The sequence below is a fragment of the Aquila chrysaetos genome, chromosome 5 (genome assembly GCF_900496995.4).
Source record: "Aquila chrysaetos chrysaetos chromosome 5, bAquChr1.4, whole genome shotgun sequence".
NCBI classification, from domain to species: domain Eukaryota; kingdom Metazoa; phylum Chordata; class Aves; order Accipitriformes; family Accipitridae; genus Aquila; species Aquila chrysaetos.
The window spans coordinates 67,853,857-67,866,851 of NC_044008.1; the positions used below are offsets into that span (position 1 = coordinate 67,853,857).

The following is a 12,995-nucleotide window of genomic DNA, read 5'->3' on the forward strand; positions in this document are numbered from 1 at the left end:
CATGGGGAGCTGGTGGGGAGCGGGACCGGGCTTTTAAATGTGCTGCAAACCTGCTTCGCCAGGAAGCACGGAAGTTCTTGCCGAGGTCTGCCTGGGGTGTGATGGGAGAAATTAAGGATGGGATTTTGGGCCAGGGGTGTAAAAGCGGGGCCGTGCAAGAGCACCGTGTCCTCTTGCACCTCCGAGCAACACAGTTTGGCTCCAATTTCTGTGCTGCTGACTGTGTCGGACCCTATCACAGATAGCCGTTCCCTAGGGGTGGAGGAGGATGGGGGTGTCCCAGGGCTCGCTCTGACCCTGCTGTGTTCCCATCCGCGGCTCTCCGGAGCAGCTGGCATCTCGAGCTTATTGCTGGCTGCCCCGGGAGGAAAACAAACGGCGTCTCCAGCTCACCAGCGGGATGGAAAGTTTTGCTTGCTGGGGCTGGACCGCCCGGCTGGCATTCTCCCAGCTTAGCAGCTATTAAATACCTCGGCGAGGCACTCATGTTCCGTGCCCGCTGTTTGCGGGTGTCTCGCTCCCCGAGAGCTTGGCCTGGCAGCAGTGGACAAAAACTCCCTGCCTGTCCTGCATGGTTCCCCTGCCGCGGAGCAAGGTGCATCGCTGCAAATGGTGGCTTTTCATCCTTCTGCTGCCCTGTGCCAGTGGCTGGTCCCTGTCCCTGGTGTACGGCTACCAGCAGCCCCGTCCCCAGGGAGCGTTGAGCTCAGCTTTCCTTCCCCCAGGGATGCTCCTGCAGGCCTCTGCTTTCCCACACATGGTTTTTCATTGCAGCCTCTCTCCCCATCAGGTGAGGCAGGAGGAGTTCAGCCGTGCTCCAGGTCTCCCATGCGTGAAGAACGGAGGAGAACGAGGAAGAGGAGGGTTGCTGTGGGTGTTTGCCATTGAGGAGTGCTGCGTGGGATCCCTGCCACTCTTATGAGGTAGGGAGATCCTGGTGGGGACCAGCACTGACTGACCCCCCCCAGGAGAAATTTGGGAGCTGGTTGCTCCCAGCTTTGGCGCTTAATGGCAGCAAGGAGTGAGGCAGCAGCTGAGCTGCCGGCAGCACCCAAGGGTGCTGCTTCGGTGCCTCTGGGGAGGAGGGAAGACAGGCAGTGTGCTGGGATGCTGCCTGCAATCACAGGCGCTGCCTGCAGCCACATCTTGCCCGGTCCTAGTGGCATTTGTGTGACAGCTCCCTCGCATCGTCCCGTCCGGATCCCCACCATGAACTGATTTATTGCCAAAGCTGGAGAGGAGCAGGGTTAATTTCGGAATGAGGACCCTGCCCCGCCACCAGCCGGGGCTGCTGGTGCCCCTCAATGGAGGGGTCTTAGCGAAGCCACCGCTCTGGTTGCATCTGGCGTTTCCCCTGCCACACACGCGTCTCGCGTGTCTCCGGCGTCTCACCCCGTCCCTGCCCTGCGGTACCCCAGCCAGCCCTGCTGGAAGGGAGCCCAGCACCCATTTTAATGCAGGGGCAGGCAGGAGCAGCAGGCTGTCACCTGGGCCAGGAGCCGGCGGAGGGCAGCAATGCTCTCTAGTGCCACTGGCTCCAGGCTCCCGTGTCCCCAGGGAGCTGGTCCTGGACTCCCGCATCCCCAGGGAGCTGCTCCCACGGGGACCCTATGCTTCTAAAGGCAGGCTTTCCTTGTGGTGGGGTCTGAGGGGAGGGTTGCGCTTGGGACTCGGAGCGCTGGGGGAACTAAGAAAGTGCCGCTGTGCCTGCCTCCTGCTCGGGCATGTGCTGCCAAGGGGGGGGGGACCCTGTTGCAGAGGGGTTGGGGAGGGTTCTATCGCCCAGCTGACTGCTTGAGCACCCTTAGTCAAGGAGAGCAGAGCAGGGTACGAGACCATATGGCTGGGCTGGTTACTGGGGTCCTGGGCAGAGAGAGGGGCCAGGCCCATGGGTCGAGCTGGAGTTTTGCAGCCAGTGGCACTGCTGGACTCTGAGCTCCAATTCGGTGGTGGTGGGTGGCAGCAGAGGAGCCCCAGCGGGACGCCTCGTCCCCCCAGGGGACTCTGCCATCACCCTGGGGTGGAGAGGGCCAGCTCCTCTCTCCTTTTGGGAGCAGACCCCGTGGGGATGCCGGTCCTCGTGGCCAGCCTGCGGCAGGGCTCGGTGCACACCGCGTAGGGTGAGCGTGGCAGGTGGCACTGTCCCCGTGGCCGTGGCTGTGCCAGGGGGGACGAGGGATGCTTGTAAGACCTGTGCAAGTCCCCTGGGCACTGGCACGTGGTTGCAGGGGCATGGGAAGAGGTCAGAGGGGGCCATGCCTCCCTTTGAGAGCCCCTGTAGCTCCTAATAGGATCTGGGACTCGCTCCCTTGTGCTCGGATGGAATTACCTTTCCCACGAGGTCCTGCCCAGTAGAGCCAGGCTGCGGGGACCCTCGGGAGGGGATTGCTTGAGGAATTAACCACCTCTTGGCCGTTAAGCTTCCCCTTCCTTGCACACGGTGCAGGGAGCATTCAGTCCGCCAGCCTGGTTTGTATGTGCATGTGCCGGAGGGGAATGTCCCGTATCTCCCCTCCCATGGGACACCCTGACACCCAGCGGGTCCCAGCTCCGTGGCTGGAGGTGGCACGGGCTGCCCCAGCCCCTCTCACTGCAGCAGGAGCCATCCCCCTCGTGGGGGCTGTGGTGCAGGCAGGGATGTGAATCGGGTGTTTCCAGACTTTGTGTGTCCCCTGCCTGGCTGTGTGTCCCCCCCCTTCCCACCCTGCCCTGCACAGGCAAGGTTTGCTCTTTGCAGACCCCTCAGGAGCGCCTGCAATCCCCCCTCGGCTCTCTTGCTGTGCCAAACCGTGGGGGCCAGTGCCCCTGCGTCCGAGAGCCGCAGCTGTGTGCCGTGGGCCTGGCCAGGGCTTGTGGGGATCTCCCCCGTGTCTCCCGTGCCCGTGCAGAGTTGGTCGGGTGCATCCTGACAGGGTGTGAAGCCCCAGTGTCCCACCAGCACGTGCTGAGGTGATGGGGATGCTCTGACCCTATCACTCCTGCTGTCCCTTGCTCTGCTCCCAGCAGGTGAAGGGGTGGTGCTGGTGGTCCTGGGGGACTGGGAGTGAGTGAATGGGTAGGTGATGGAAGCCCTCCTGTCCACTCAAACCTGGGGAGGGGGTGCAGGTTTGGGGGACACAGTGGCTGGGCTGATGGTGGTGATGTCTCAGCAGCACAGCCAGTGGCACGGGGGGCTGAGGCTGGTGAGATCCCACTGGTGAGCTCCCATGTCCTGCTGGGACCCAGCCTTTCCCCATACACGAGCTCCTGGGGAGATAATTCTTCCCCTCTCACTGACTCCTTGCACCTTCCCAGCCTGCCAACTGCCACCGGCCCGAGATGTCAGCCGGCGACAAGAACGGGGGCAGCCGCTCCAGCAGCAGCCGCCTGCAGAGCAAGAAGCCCCCCAACCTCTCCATCATCATCCCCCCCCGGGAGGCAGAGGAGGATGGTGCCCGCAAGGAGGTGAGCGACGGGGAGCTGCATCCACACCACGCTGGGCTTGGGGGGCTGCCGTCCCCGGGGAACCCACCTGTGCCATCCTGTCCCTAACACCCTGCTCTGCCTTCCAGCCCTCCAAGGTCCCCATCTACCGAAAGAGCAAGAGCCTGCAGGAGCCCCGCTCGAAGGGATGCGACGGCTCGGAGCGCCGGCCCGGCTTCCGCCGGCAGACTTCCCTGTCCCAGAGCATCCGCAAGTGAGGACCGGGAAGCGGCGGTGTGAGGGCAGGGCAGGCTCTGGCAGTGGCTGGGTGACCGGAGTGGTCCCTCGGCCCCCATCAGGGTGTTTGTGTCTGTGGGTACCGGCAGAGGACTTGGGGTGGGGATGGAGAGCTGAGGCTGGGAAGGGAATGCCTTGGAGTGTTTCATGCAGCTCTGCTTTGACTCGCTGGTGTCTGCCTGGGGAAAATTCTGCAACAGGATTGTTTAGTATTAATTCAAACTGTTGCTTTACACCTTGGGAAAATTTCTCTGCCCCGTTTGTGTAGGACCTTCAAAAGCACCTTGAGTTGGATGCCTGCTGCAGCCCAGAGCTGAGGCACTGTCCTGTGCAAACTGCAAGTCTCGATGGAGTTACCTCTCCAGAGAGACCCAAAGGCCAGCGACCCCTCTGCAGCATCCCTTCCCCTTCCCTGACCCATAGCCAGGTCAAAACTAGCCCTGCTGCGGGCTGAGCTGAGACACCCCAACCCAAATCACCTGCCGGAGGGGATGCCCGAGTGGGATGGCGGTACCTGGGGTGGGGGGAACCAGCTGGGTGACAAGTGTGCCCGTTTGTGTGTCCAGGGGCACGGCGCAATGGTTTGGCGTCAGCAGCGACTGGGAGGGGAAGCGGCAGCAGTGGCAACGCAAGAGCTTGCAGCACTGCAGCATGAGATACGGCAAGCTGAAGCCTGCCTACCGGGACATGGAGCTGCCCAGCCAGGAGGTGCCCTCCTTCCAAGGCACCGAGTCACCCAAGCCTGCCAAGATGCCCAAGGTAGAGCTCGGGGCATGGGGTCCGGCTCCCAGCCTTGCTCCCCCAGCACCAACACCTCTTTCATCCTCCAGATTGTGGACCCGCTGGCCAGGGGCCGTCCCTTCCGCCATCCCGACGAGACCGAACGCCCACACACACCCCACCACGTCCTGCCCCCGCTCACCCCCGGCGTCGTCTCCTTGGCGTCCTTCAACAGCATCCGCTCCGGCTACGGCCGCCTGCCACGCAGGAAGAGGGAGTCCGTTGCCCACATGAGCTTCAAGGCGGCCGCAGCCCTTCTCCGTGTGAGTTTTGGGGAGCTGGATGGGGTCGTCTTCCTCCTGACTCGGGTTTCAGCTCTGTCCCTCGCCTATCATCTTTGCTTCTTGGCTTTTTGCTTTGCGCAGAAATTGCTGTCTCTCCAAGGCAGGTTTGAGGGAGGAGGCTGGTGTTTTTTAACCTGAGCTCTGCTTAAAAAGAGAAGAAAACGGGACCGCCAAAGTGGAACTATCTTGCACGGCATCCCTAGATAAAAGCAGCTTCTCGGTTTCGCTGCTGAGGAGCCAGGAGACTTCTTTTGCTGCAGGGGAAGCTTCTCCAGTGGCTTTCTAGCCCCTGGGGACCCCAGGGCAAGCCTCGGGGTCGGGTTTGTAGGACCGATACCAAACAGGGGATTTGGAGTTCACTTGTGCTGACTAACATGGTCATGGTCCAATGCTGGCTCTCAGGAGCTAAAGGCAGCATCTGCTGCCAGCTCCTGCTGCCTGCCTTTCCCACGCGGCGGGATACGGTGGCTGGTTGGGATTTAATGCTTGCCACTCAGCTTTGGGGAGGGAAGCTACGAGAAACCCTCGGTACTGCAAAAACTGGGGGGCTTCTGGCTGCTTACCCTCATTTGCTTCCCCTGCCAAAGGGACGCTCTGCCCTGGAGCCGCTGGCTCCCAAGCAGAGGAGCAACAAGAGGAGCTTTGTGTACCCCAGCTTCATGGACGAGGACATGGTGGACGCTGCTGATACCCTGGACTCGTCCTTCTTCAGTAAGGCAAGCGCCGTTCCACGCTGGCTGCCAGAGCGGGGAGGGGTCCCGGTGCCCCTGCACGGGGGCTGGACGTGGAGCGGGGCTCTGATGGGGACTCCCGTGTTGGTGCTTCACCCTGCCCGGGAGCAGGGGCATCGGTGGCCGCTGTGCCCGGCGCTGCAGAGCCCCGGTCTCGGTGATGTTCCTCGGGGGTGGCAGGGAGCGATGCCGGCATCATGGGCACGTTTCACGCTCTGTGTTGTGCAGTTAATGGGGTGTCAGTGGGGATCCCCCATCCCCAGGCTCCGGGGCCAGGTGGAGCCAGGCTGCCCTGGTGACGGGCATGCTCGAGCAGAGGGAGGTTTCTCACCCATCGCACACATCCAAGAACACATCTCTATCCTCTTTCAGATGGACATGCACGACGAGACGTACTCCATGCCCGATGATGTCTTTGAGTCACCGCCTCTATCGGCCACGTATTTACGCATGCACCCGGTGGGGGAGGATGCCAGGGTGTCCCCCGAGGTGGAGCAGCCCACCCCGTGAGTACCAGCTTTCGGCAGGTGCTGCCCCCGAGGCTGCCCAGGTCCCCTGCCACGGTCAGGACGATGTCCCCAATGTCCCCAGCCATCCCTGCCATGCGGCACTGGGTACTTCCAGCATGCTTCTAGGAGGATGAAGCCAAGAGTGCCTAGCCCTCATCCCAGGCACCCTCTGGCCTTCCCCAGCTCTGGGCTGTGGCCGTGGGGTTGCACACGGGGGATTTCTCAGCTGGCCCCTTTTGGCAGGTGTGATGGGTTTCTCCTCTCTCTGCAGGCAGGAGGGTGTCCGGCTCGCTTCGGCCTCTGCTGGCGCCGGCCCGGCTCCCCGGCGAGGCAGGCGCATCGCTTCCAAAGTGAAGCACTTCGCCTTCGATCGCAAGAAACGGTACTATGGGCTGGGGGTGGTGGGGAAGTGGCTGAACAGGACGTACCGCCGCAGCCTGAGCAGCATCGTGCAGTCGCAGCTGGAGATCACCGACAGCCATCGGTGAGGGGGGACTGATGGGACGGGGATGGGCATGGGGCTCCTTGGGGCTCCCCAGCTGTAACTCAGTTGTGTGTCCCTCAATGCCTGGGGATCAGGGCTTAAGGGACTGCAACGTCCCTTTGCCCAGCCATCCTTGAGCTGCTCAAATTTTGGGTCCTTTCCTGCACAGGCCATATTTCACGTACTGGATCACCTTTGTCCACATCCTCATCACCTTGCTGGTCATCGGCACCTACGGCATCGCCCCCATCGGCTTCACTCAGCACGTGACGACAGAGTTAGTAAGTTTAAGAGCTACCGGCCAGGGCTGTCCCCTCCCAGCTCTCTGGTGACATGTCTGACTCTGAAATGGCAACCAGCTAGCTGCTGAGGATAGCGAGGCTGGTGTCTGGGGGGTGCCTTCAACACCTTGGAGGGGTGATCCTCCCTCTGGGGTTAATCCTGGGAACCTGCAGTGGGTTTTGTTGCTCCCCCAGCACCCAGGCTGGAGAGAAGAGCAGGCATCCATCTTCCTGGGGGGACCGTGACCACCAGTGTCCCATGCTGTCGTGCTCCCTGCTAGGGCTGGGAGCATCTTGGGGTGCTGCTGGCTCCTGCTGTTTGAGAGGCTCCATTAAATAGCCAGGGCAGGGGGTCCACGTGTGCTGGACGAGCAGCGGTGTGTTGCAGCGGCATGCGTGCTGGCAACAGAACTGTTCTCCCTCCCACGTTGCTGGTGGGACCCAGCAGCCCTTCCCCCCGGGCGAAGGGGGCTGCTCAGCCCCCTGCAAGCAGAGGGAGAGGGGGCTGCACCCCAACACCCCCAGCCCCCTCGGCGGGACCTGACCCTGGCCTGACTCGGCAGGTGCTGAGGAACAAGGGCGTCTACGAGAGCGTCAAGTACATCCAGCAGGAAAACTTCTGGATCGGGCCCAGTTCGGTAAGGGCTCTGCCGGACCACCCCCCCTCACCCCCCAGCCCGAGGCTCTGTCCTTTGCCAGCCTCTGCTCCCCCTGCCCTGACCGAGGCGGGTACCCAGGCTGCTCCTGTCCCCGGGGGGAGAGCTCAACCCCTCATCCCAGCCTGCTGCCCCGAACCCTCGGTGCCCCCATCCCTCTGGGACCTGCTGCCCGGTCCCAGCCCAGGCTGGGGGCTCAGCGGCGCTTCCCGGAGCTGCAGAATTGCGGTGGGATGGTCAGGAGAGACCCCGTCCCCCTCCTGCCCACCTTCCCCCCACTGGGGTAACAGAGACTCGGGGCTATCGCCTCTGGGGATCCCCTACCCCTGCTGAGCTCTCCCCAGGGGCAGCTGGAGGGAGGGGAGGTGCCGGGGGGCCATGGAGCATCCCCTCGACTGGCATCTCCCTCCCAGATCGACCTGATCCACCTGGGAGCCAAGTTCTCCCCCTGCATCCGGAAGGATCGGCAGGTGGAGCAGCTCATCCAGCGCGAGCGGGACCGGGAACGTGGCTCCGGCTGCTGCGTCCAGAACGACAACTCGGGTTGCATCCAGACCCTGCCGCAGGACTGTTCGGTGCGTGCCGCTGCAGGTGCTGGGAAGTGCTGGGGATTCCTGGGGAGAAGGGGGAAACCATCTCCGCCTTGGACGGCACCAGAGCGGGACGCGTGCGGGGTCAGAGCCGCGAGTTTGCTGCCGCATCCTCAGTGTCTCCATCCTCCCCGCAGGAGACGCTGGCGACGTTCATCAAGTGGCCGGGCACCAACGCGCCGGCCATGGGCTCGGGTAAGAAGCGGACGTCGGGGGCCGTGTGTCATCAGGACCCCAGGTAGGAATGACGGCTGGGGAGAGGCGGCATGGTCACCCGGCTGTATGCGGGGCACGGTGGAGGTGCTGCCCGGGGCTGCATTTCCACCTTGGATGCCTTGAATTTGCTTGTCCGAGGGGCTGGGGCTTCTTACATACCACAGGAAGGTGATAAGGAAGAGGGAATCGGTGAGGGAACTGAGGTGGGGTACTGTCCTGAATGTAGGCAGCAATGGGTGAGCTGGAAATAGAGCCGAGGAGTGCTGTTGTCTTGTGCTGGCACCTGCCTGCCTTCTGCCTGACCTGCTCTGCGGGGCGTGAGCTGGGACGGGTGGTGCGGAGAGGGGACATCGATGGGGTTTTCTGGCAGACGTTGAGTGCCTCGGGGTTCACCTGCAAAGCTGTGGGACGTGGTTATAGGGGTGCTGTAGGACACCAAAGTGCAGGATCCCTCCCAAGCCAGGGAGGGATCAGGAAGGGGCAGGTCTCGGGGCTGTCTGTCCCCGAGCGGGGTTACTAGTCTGGGGGAAGGGATGTGCTGAGGGAGACCCGTCCTGACACCCCACCCATCTCCTTCGGCAAGGACATGCGAGGAACCGGCATCCAACCCACCCCATGTGTGGCCAGACGACATCACCAAGTGGCCGGTAAGAGCCCAGTGCCACCACGAGCTGGGTGCCACTGTGGTGGCGGATGACAAGCCAGGCATGGGGGCTGTGGGGAGAGCCTGGGGCCAGACCCTGACCTTGGCTCCTCTCCCTCCTGCTTGTAGATCTGCACCTACGAGACCAAAACCAACCACACGGGCTTTGCCCACATGGACTGCCAGATCAAGGGCAGGCCCTGCTGCATCGGCACCAAGGGCAGGTGGGTTGCAGCGATGGGGGCACCCGGCCTGGGCTCGGCTCCCCACTCTGCCCCGCTGCCTGTTGTTGCCCTATTGGTGTCCAGAGCTGTGCCAGGGGAGAGGGAGGTTATGGAGCCATCGGGGTTGGGGTGGGAAGCGTGGTGGCAGCAGGAATGACTGCTGGGAGCGGAGGGGGATGCTCGGGGGAACAGGGACTGAGCCCTGCCCTGAGCGAGCCCGCTGCCTGCCCTCTGCCCAGCTGCGAGATCACGACGCGGGAGTACTGCGAGTTCATGCACGGCTACTTCCACGAGGAGGCAACGCTCTGCTCGCAGGTGAGCGGGACCCGGGACGTGATGCCGGTGGCTGGGTCACGCATTGCCGTGCTGATGTCAAAGGGCTTTATAATATCCTACCAGGAATGGGACGTGGTTGGGATGGGTGTGAGTAGGGAGGATGCAAAGTGCAGGGACGTGCCCAGCTATCGGCTGGACTCCTGCTGCCGCTGCGTGCCTGCCTTGCTGGTGTGGGGCAGGAGGAAACATAGGACTTGAGCCAGCCGTAGGACCCCCCAACCCTGCCTGCCTTTGCAGGTGCACTGCCTGGACGAGGTGTGCGGCCTCCTGCCCTTCCTCAACCCAGAGGTCCCCGACCAGTTGTACCGCCTGTGGCTGTCCCTGTTCCTGCACGCCGGGTGAGCCACGGACCCCCGCACCCCCAGGGGATGGGGGGTGACTTGGGACCGGAGTATCCATTGGGATGGTCTGTGATCCCCGAAGGGTTGGGAGAGAAGAGGGGAGGACACCCCCTGACTACGGTGACATGTGCCGTCGGTGGAGGGTGTTTTGTAAGATGTCTCGTGCCCCGGGGCAGCAGGTGGGAGGGCTGGGCAGGGGCTCGGGCTGGGCAGGGGTCTCTAATGCAGGGTGTCTCCCCCCAGCATCATCCACTGCCTGGTGTCGGTGACTTTCCAGATGACGGTGCTGAGGGACCTGGAGAAGCTGGCGGGCTGGCATCGCATCTCCATCATTTTCATCCTCAGCGGCATCACGGGCAATCTGGCCAGTGCCATCTTCCTGCCGTACAGGGCGGAGGTGAGGGTTGGGGGGCACTCTGCCCGCATCACCCCGAATCCAGCCAGCTCCCTGGGGACCAAAAGACACCCCTCCCCATCCCTGTCCTGGCAGAGGTTTGGGGAGGGGGCTGCAGCACAGAGCTCTCATCCCCCGGCATGTTTTGCTGAGGGTGGGGGTGGGAGGCTGGTGCCCCCGCGGCGGGGAGTGTCTCTGCCCCACGTGTGGAGTTTGCACATGCCGTGTGGGTCACGCGTCGCCACGTGTCAGTGTGCGTGCGGGGTCCCCGGGCGGGCAGATGGCTAATCTGCTGGCAGCAAACCCTACCGGGCTTTAAATGAGATCACGCCGAGCGCCCTAATCCCTCCGGGGGTGCGTTGGGACGGGGCCGGGGGGCTGTGACCTGGGAGGGGGAGACGCTGCCTGGCTGCTGAGTCATGGAAAGTACCGGCTCTGCCAAAACAGCACCGGCATGCTCCCCTCCTCTTCCTCCTGTGCCAGGGCTCCCACCCTTGAGCCCCACAGCGGTGTGAGTGCAGCCCTCGGAGGGCTGCGGGAGCCAAATGCATTTTGCAAGGGGAGGAGACGGTCCCTGGGGACACGGGGACGTGTCTGGGGTGACGTGCGCAGGGTCTGGCCGTGACTTCCCCATCCCTGCAGGTGGGCCCTGCCGGGTCCCAGTTCGGCTTGCTGGCCTGCCTCTTCGTGGAGCTCTTCCAGAGCTGGCAAGTCCTGGAGAAACCCTGGAAAGCCTTCCTCAACCTCTTCGGCATCGTCCTCTTCCTCTTCATCTGTGGCCTTTTGCCATGGATCGATAACATCGCTCACCTCTTCGGCTTCCTCAGCGGCCTCCTCCTCTCCTTCGCCTTCCTGCCCTACATCACCTTCGGCACGGTGGACAAGTACCGCAAGCGAGCCATGATCATCGTCTCCTTGCTGGTCTTCGTGGGGCTCTTTGCCTCGCTGGTGGTCTGGCTCTACGTCTACCCCGTGAACTGGCGCTGGGTGGAGTATCTCACCTGCCTGCCCTTCACCAGCAAGTTCTGCGAGAAGTATGAGCTGGAGCAGGTCCTGCACTGACCCCGCCGGCAGGGACGGGGCTGGGAGAGGTGCTGGTGGTGATGCTTTCCATGGGGTGGGTCTTCACCAGCCTGTGGGAGATGGCAGCGGCTGCTCCGGGTTGGGGCAGACCCTGGGCACAGCTTCATCCTTGGGGCTGGTGGGTTTGGGCTCACCCCTGTTAAATGCTGGGGATGCAGTGGAGAGTGGGGCTGGAGCCACTCTGCCTTGCACCCCTTTGGGGCTGCCTCTTGGCGCTGAAAAGCCATAACTGGTTTGGGGACCGACCCCGGCTGTTGCCTGTGTGGGGAAAGGGCCGAGGGAAGTGGGATTTTGCTGCGTCCACAGCCAGGCTGGGCTCCCAGCCCTGGGGCAAGGGGCCTCGAAAGCTCCTGGGAACGAAGCTACCGAGGTCTCCTGCCAGTGCCCCTGCCTGCCTTGGGACCCCATCCTGCCTCGGTGCCCCCAGGTGCTGCAGCTCATACTGTGAACACAACCCCCTTTTTTGCAGGGGCACTTTTTTTTTTATCCGCAGCTCTTTAGGCTGAGGGTTTCCCCCACTTTGGGCTCCCCAGAGCCTCTGCTGTGGCTCTGAGGTGTTCAGAGCTGAGCTTTGAAGGTGTTTTTCAGTCCCACTCTCAAATCTGATGCTCCCCTGAGGCCACGGAAGGAGGCTTGTGCTTCCCCACTTGGGTTCCTCACTGGATGAAGAGGCAGGACTCAGGCTAGGGGAGCTTCTTTTCCCCTTATTTCAGTGAAATTCCCTTTTTGGAAGCAGAAGCGGCACATACTGCGTTTGTAGTGCCATGCTGGGAGGCAGGCATGGAGAAAAACACCCTGGGGGGCTTGCGTGGCTGCTCCTGAAGCCCACAGACCCCTTGGGAAGCTGTCAGCGGTCCCACCTTTCCCTTCTCCCTCAAGTCCCTGCTGTTACCCCTCTCCCTTTTTCAAATCGTAGAGACCCAGGTAACTTCCCCCCCCTGCCTCAAACGGTGCTGGACAGATGGAGAAGCGTCGGATGGGTAGTTGCCATCCCCCTTCCCTGCCCGAGGCTGCACATCCCTGCCTGCCCCCAGCCCTGGGCTCCTGCTCCCCAGCATCTCCTCCTCCCTCCCACCGGCCGCAGCACGAAGGCAGGTCCTTCCCGGGGTCCGGGTGACTCCTCTGGGCTGGTTTGGACCCAGGCTGGTGCCGGGCTGTCTCTCCCCTTGTAGGTGTTGCTTTGGTGTTGGTGGGTCTCAGCGCTGTTAAATGGGGGAAGGTGTGAATCCCCCAGCTGGGATGTCCTGGGACGAGTATTCAAGGGCTGGGAGCTCGGCTCCCTCTGTCCACATCTGCTCTCCAGGTGACCCAGGAGATCTGTGGCACTGCGTCCCTCCCTGTGTCCCTCCTTCCACCATGGCCAGTTTTCAGCCCCTCTCTGACCCTCTGGTGCTGCTCCAGCCAAAGACAGACACTTCACCTCATTTGTCTCTTTTTGATACTTTTTTTAAAAGCTGTGGGTTTTTTTCCCTCTTAATAAATTTCTACCTGTATTTAATGAGACACAAGGCCTGTTCTCCCTTCTCGGGCACAGGGACGCAGCACTTTTAGGGGTTCTGGTTGTTCTGGTGATGGTTGGTGTAGCAGGGAGAGAGGCAGAGATAGGAGTGCCTGGGGCCGGTGCCCTGATGTGCAGGGCTGCATTGTCCCCGGTACCCCTCAAACCCCTCCCTGGGAGGGCGGACAGGGTTTGGAGGGTCTCAAGCAGAAGGGGAAGCCAAATGCCTGGAGCAAAAAGGCCCAT

At 62.6% G+C, this 12,995-nt stretch overlaps 1 protein-coding gene across 2 annotated transcripts; it reads left to right on the forward strand.

Moving 5' to 3' along the window:
* The first annotated feature begins 790 nt into the window (after positions 1-790).
* Positions 791-12,754, forward strand: RHBDF2 (rhomboid 5 homolog 2). 2 transcript variants are annotated; one of them, XM_030013010.2, is made up of 18 exons: positions 791-923; positions 3,295-3,444; positions 3,552-3,676; positions 4,266-4,458; positions 4,530-4,742; positions 5,351-5,479; positions 5,867-6,000; positions 6,275-6,487; positions 6,657-6,768; positions 7,332-7,406; positions 7,838-7,999; positions 8,152-8,252; positions 8,814-8,877; positions 9,003-9,097; positions 9,337-9,412; positions 9,671-9,771; positions 10,018-10,171; positions 10,811-12,754. In XM_030013010.2, exons 2-18 carry the CDS (start codon positions 3,319-3,321, stop codon positions 11,228-11,230), a joined length of 2,493 nt encoding a protein of 830 aa, XP_029868870.1. In that variant the 5' UTR covers positions 791-923; positions 3,295-3,318; the 3' UTR covers positions 11,231-12,754. The 2 variants fall into 2 exon arrangements, with proteins under 2 accessions (XP_029868870.1, XP_029868871.1); XM_030013011.2 differs by lacking the exon at positions 5,351-5,479.
* The last annotated feature ends 241 nt before the right edge of the window (positions 12,755-12,995 follow it).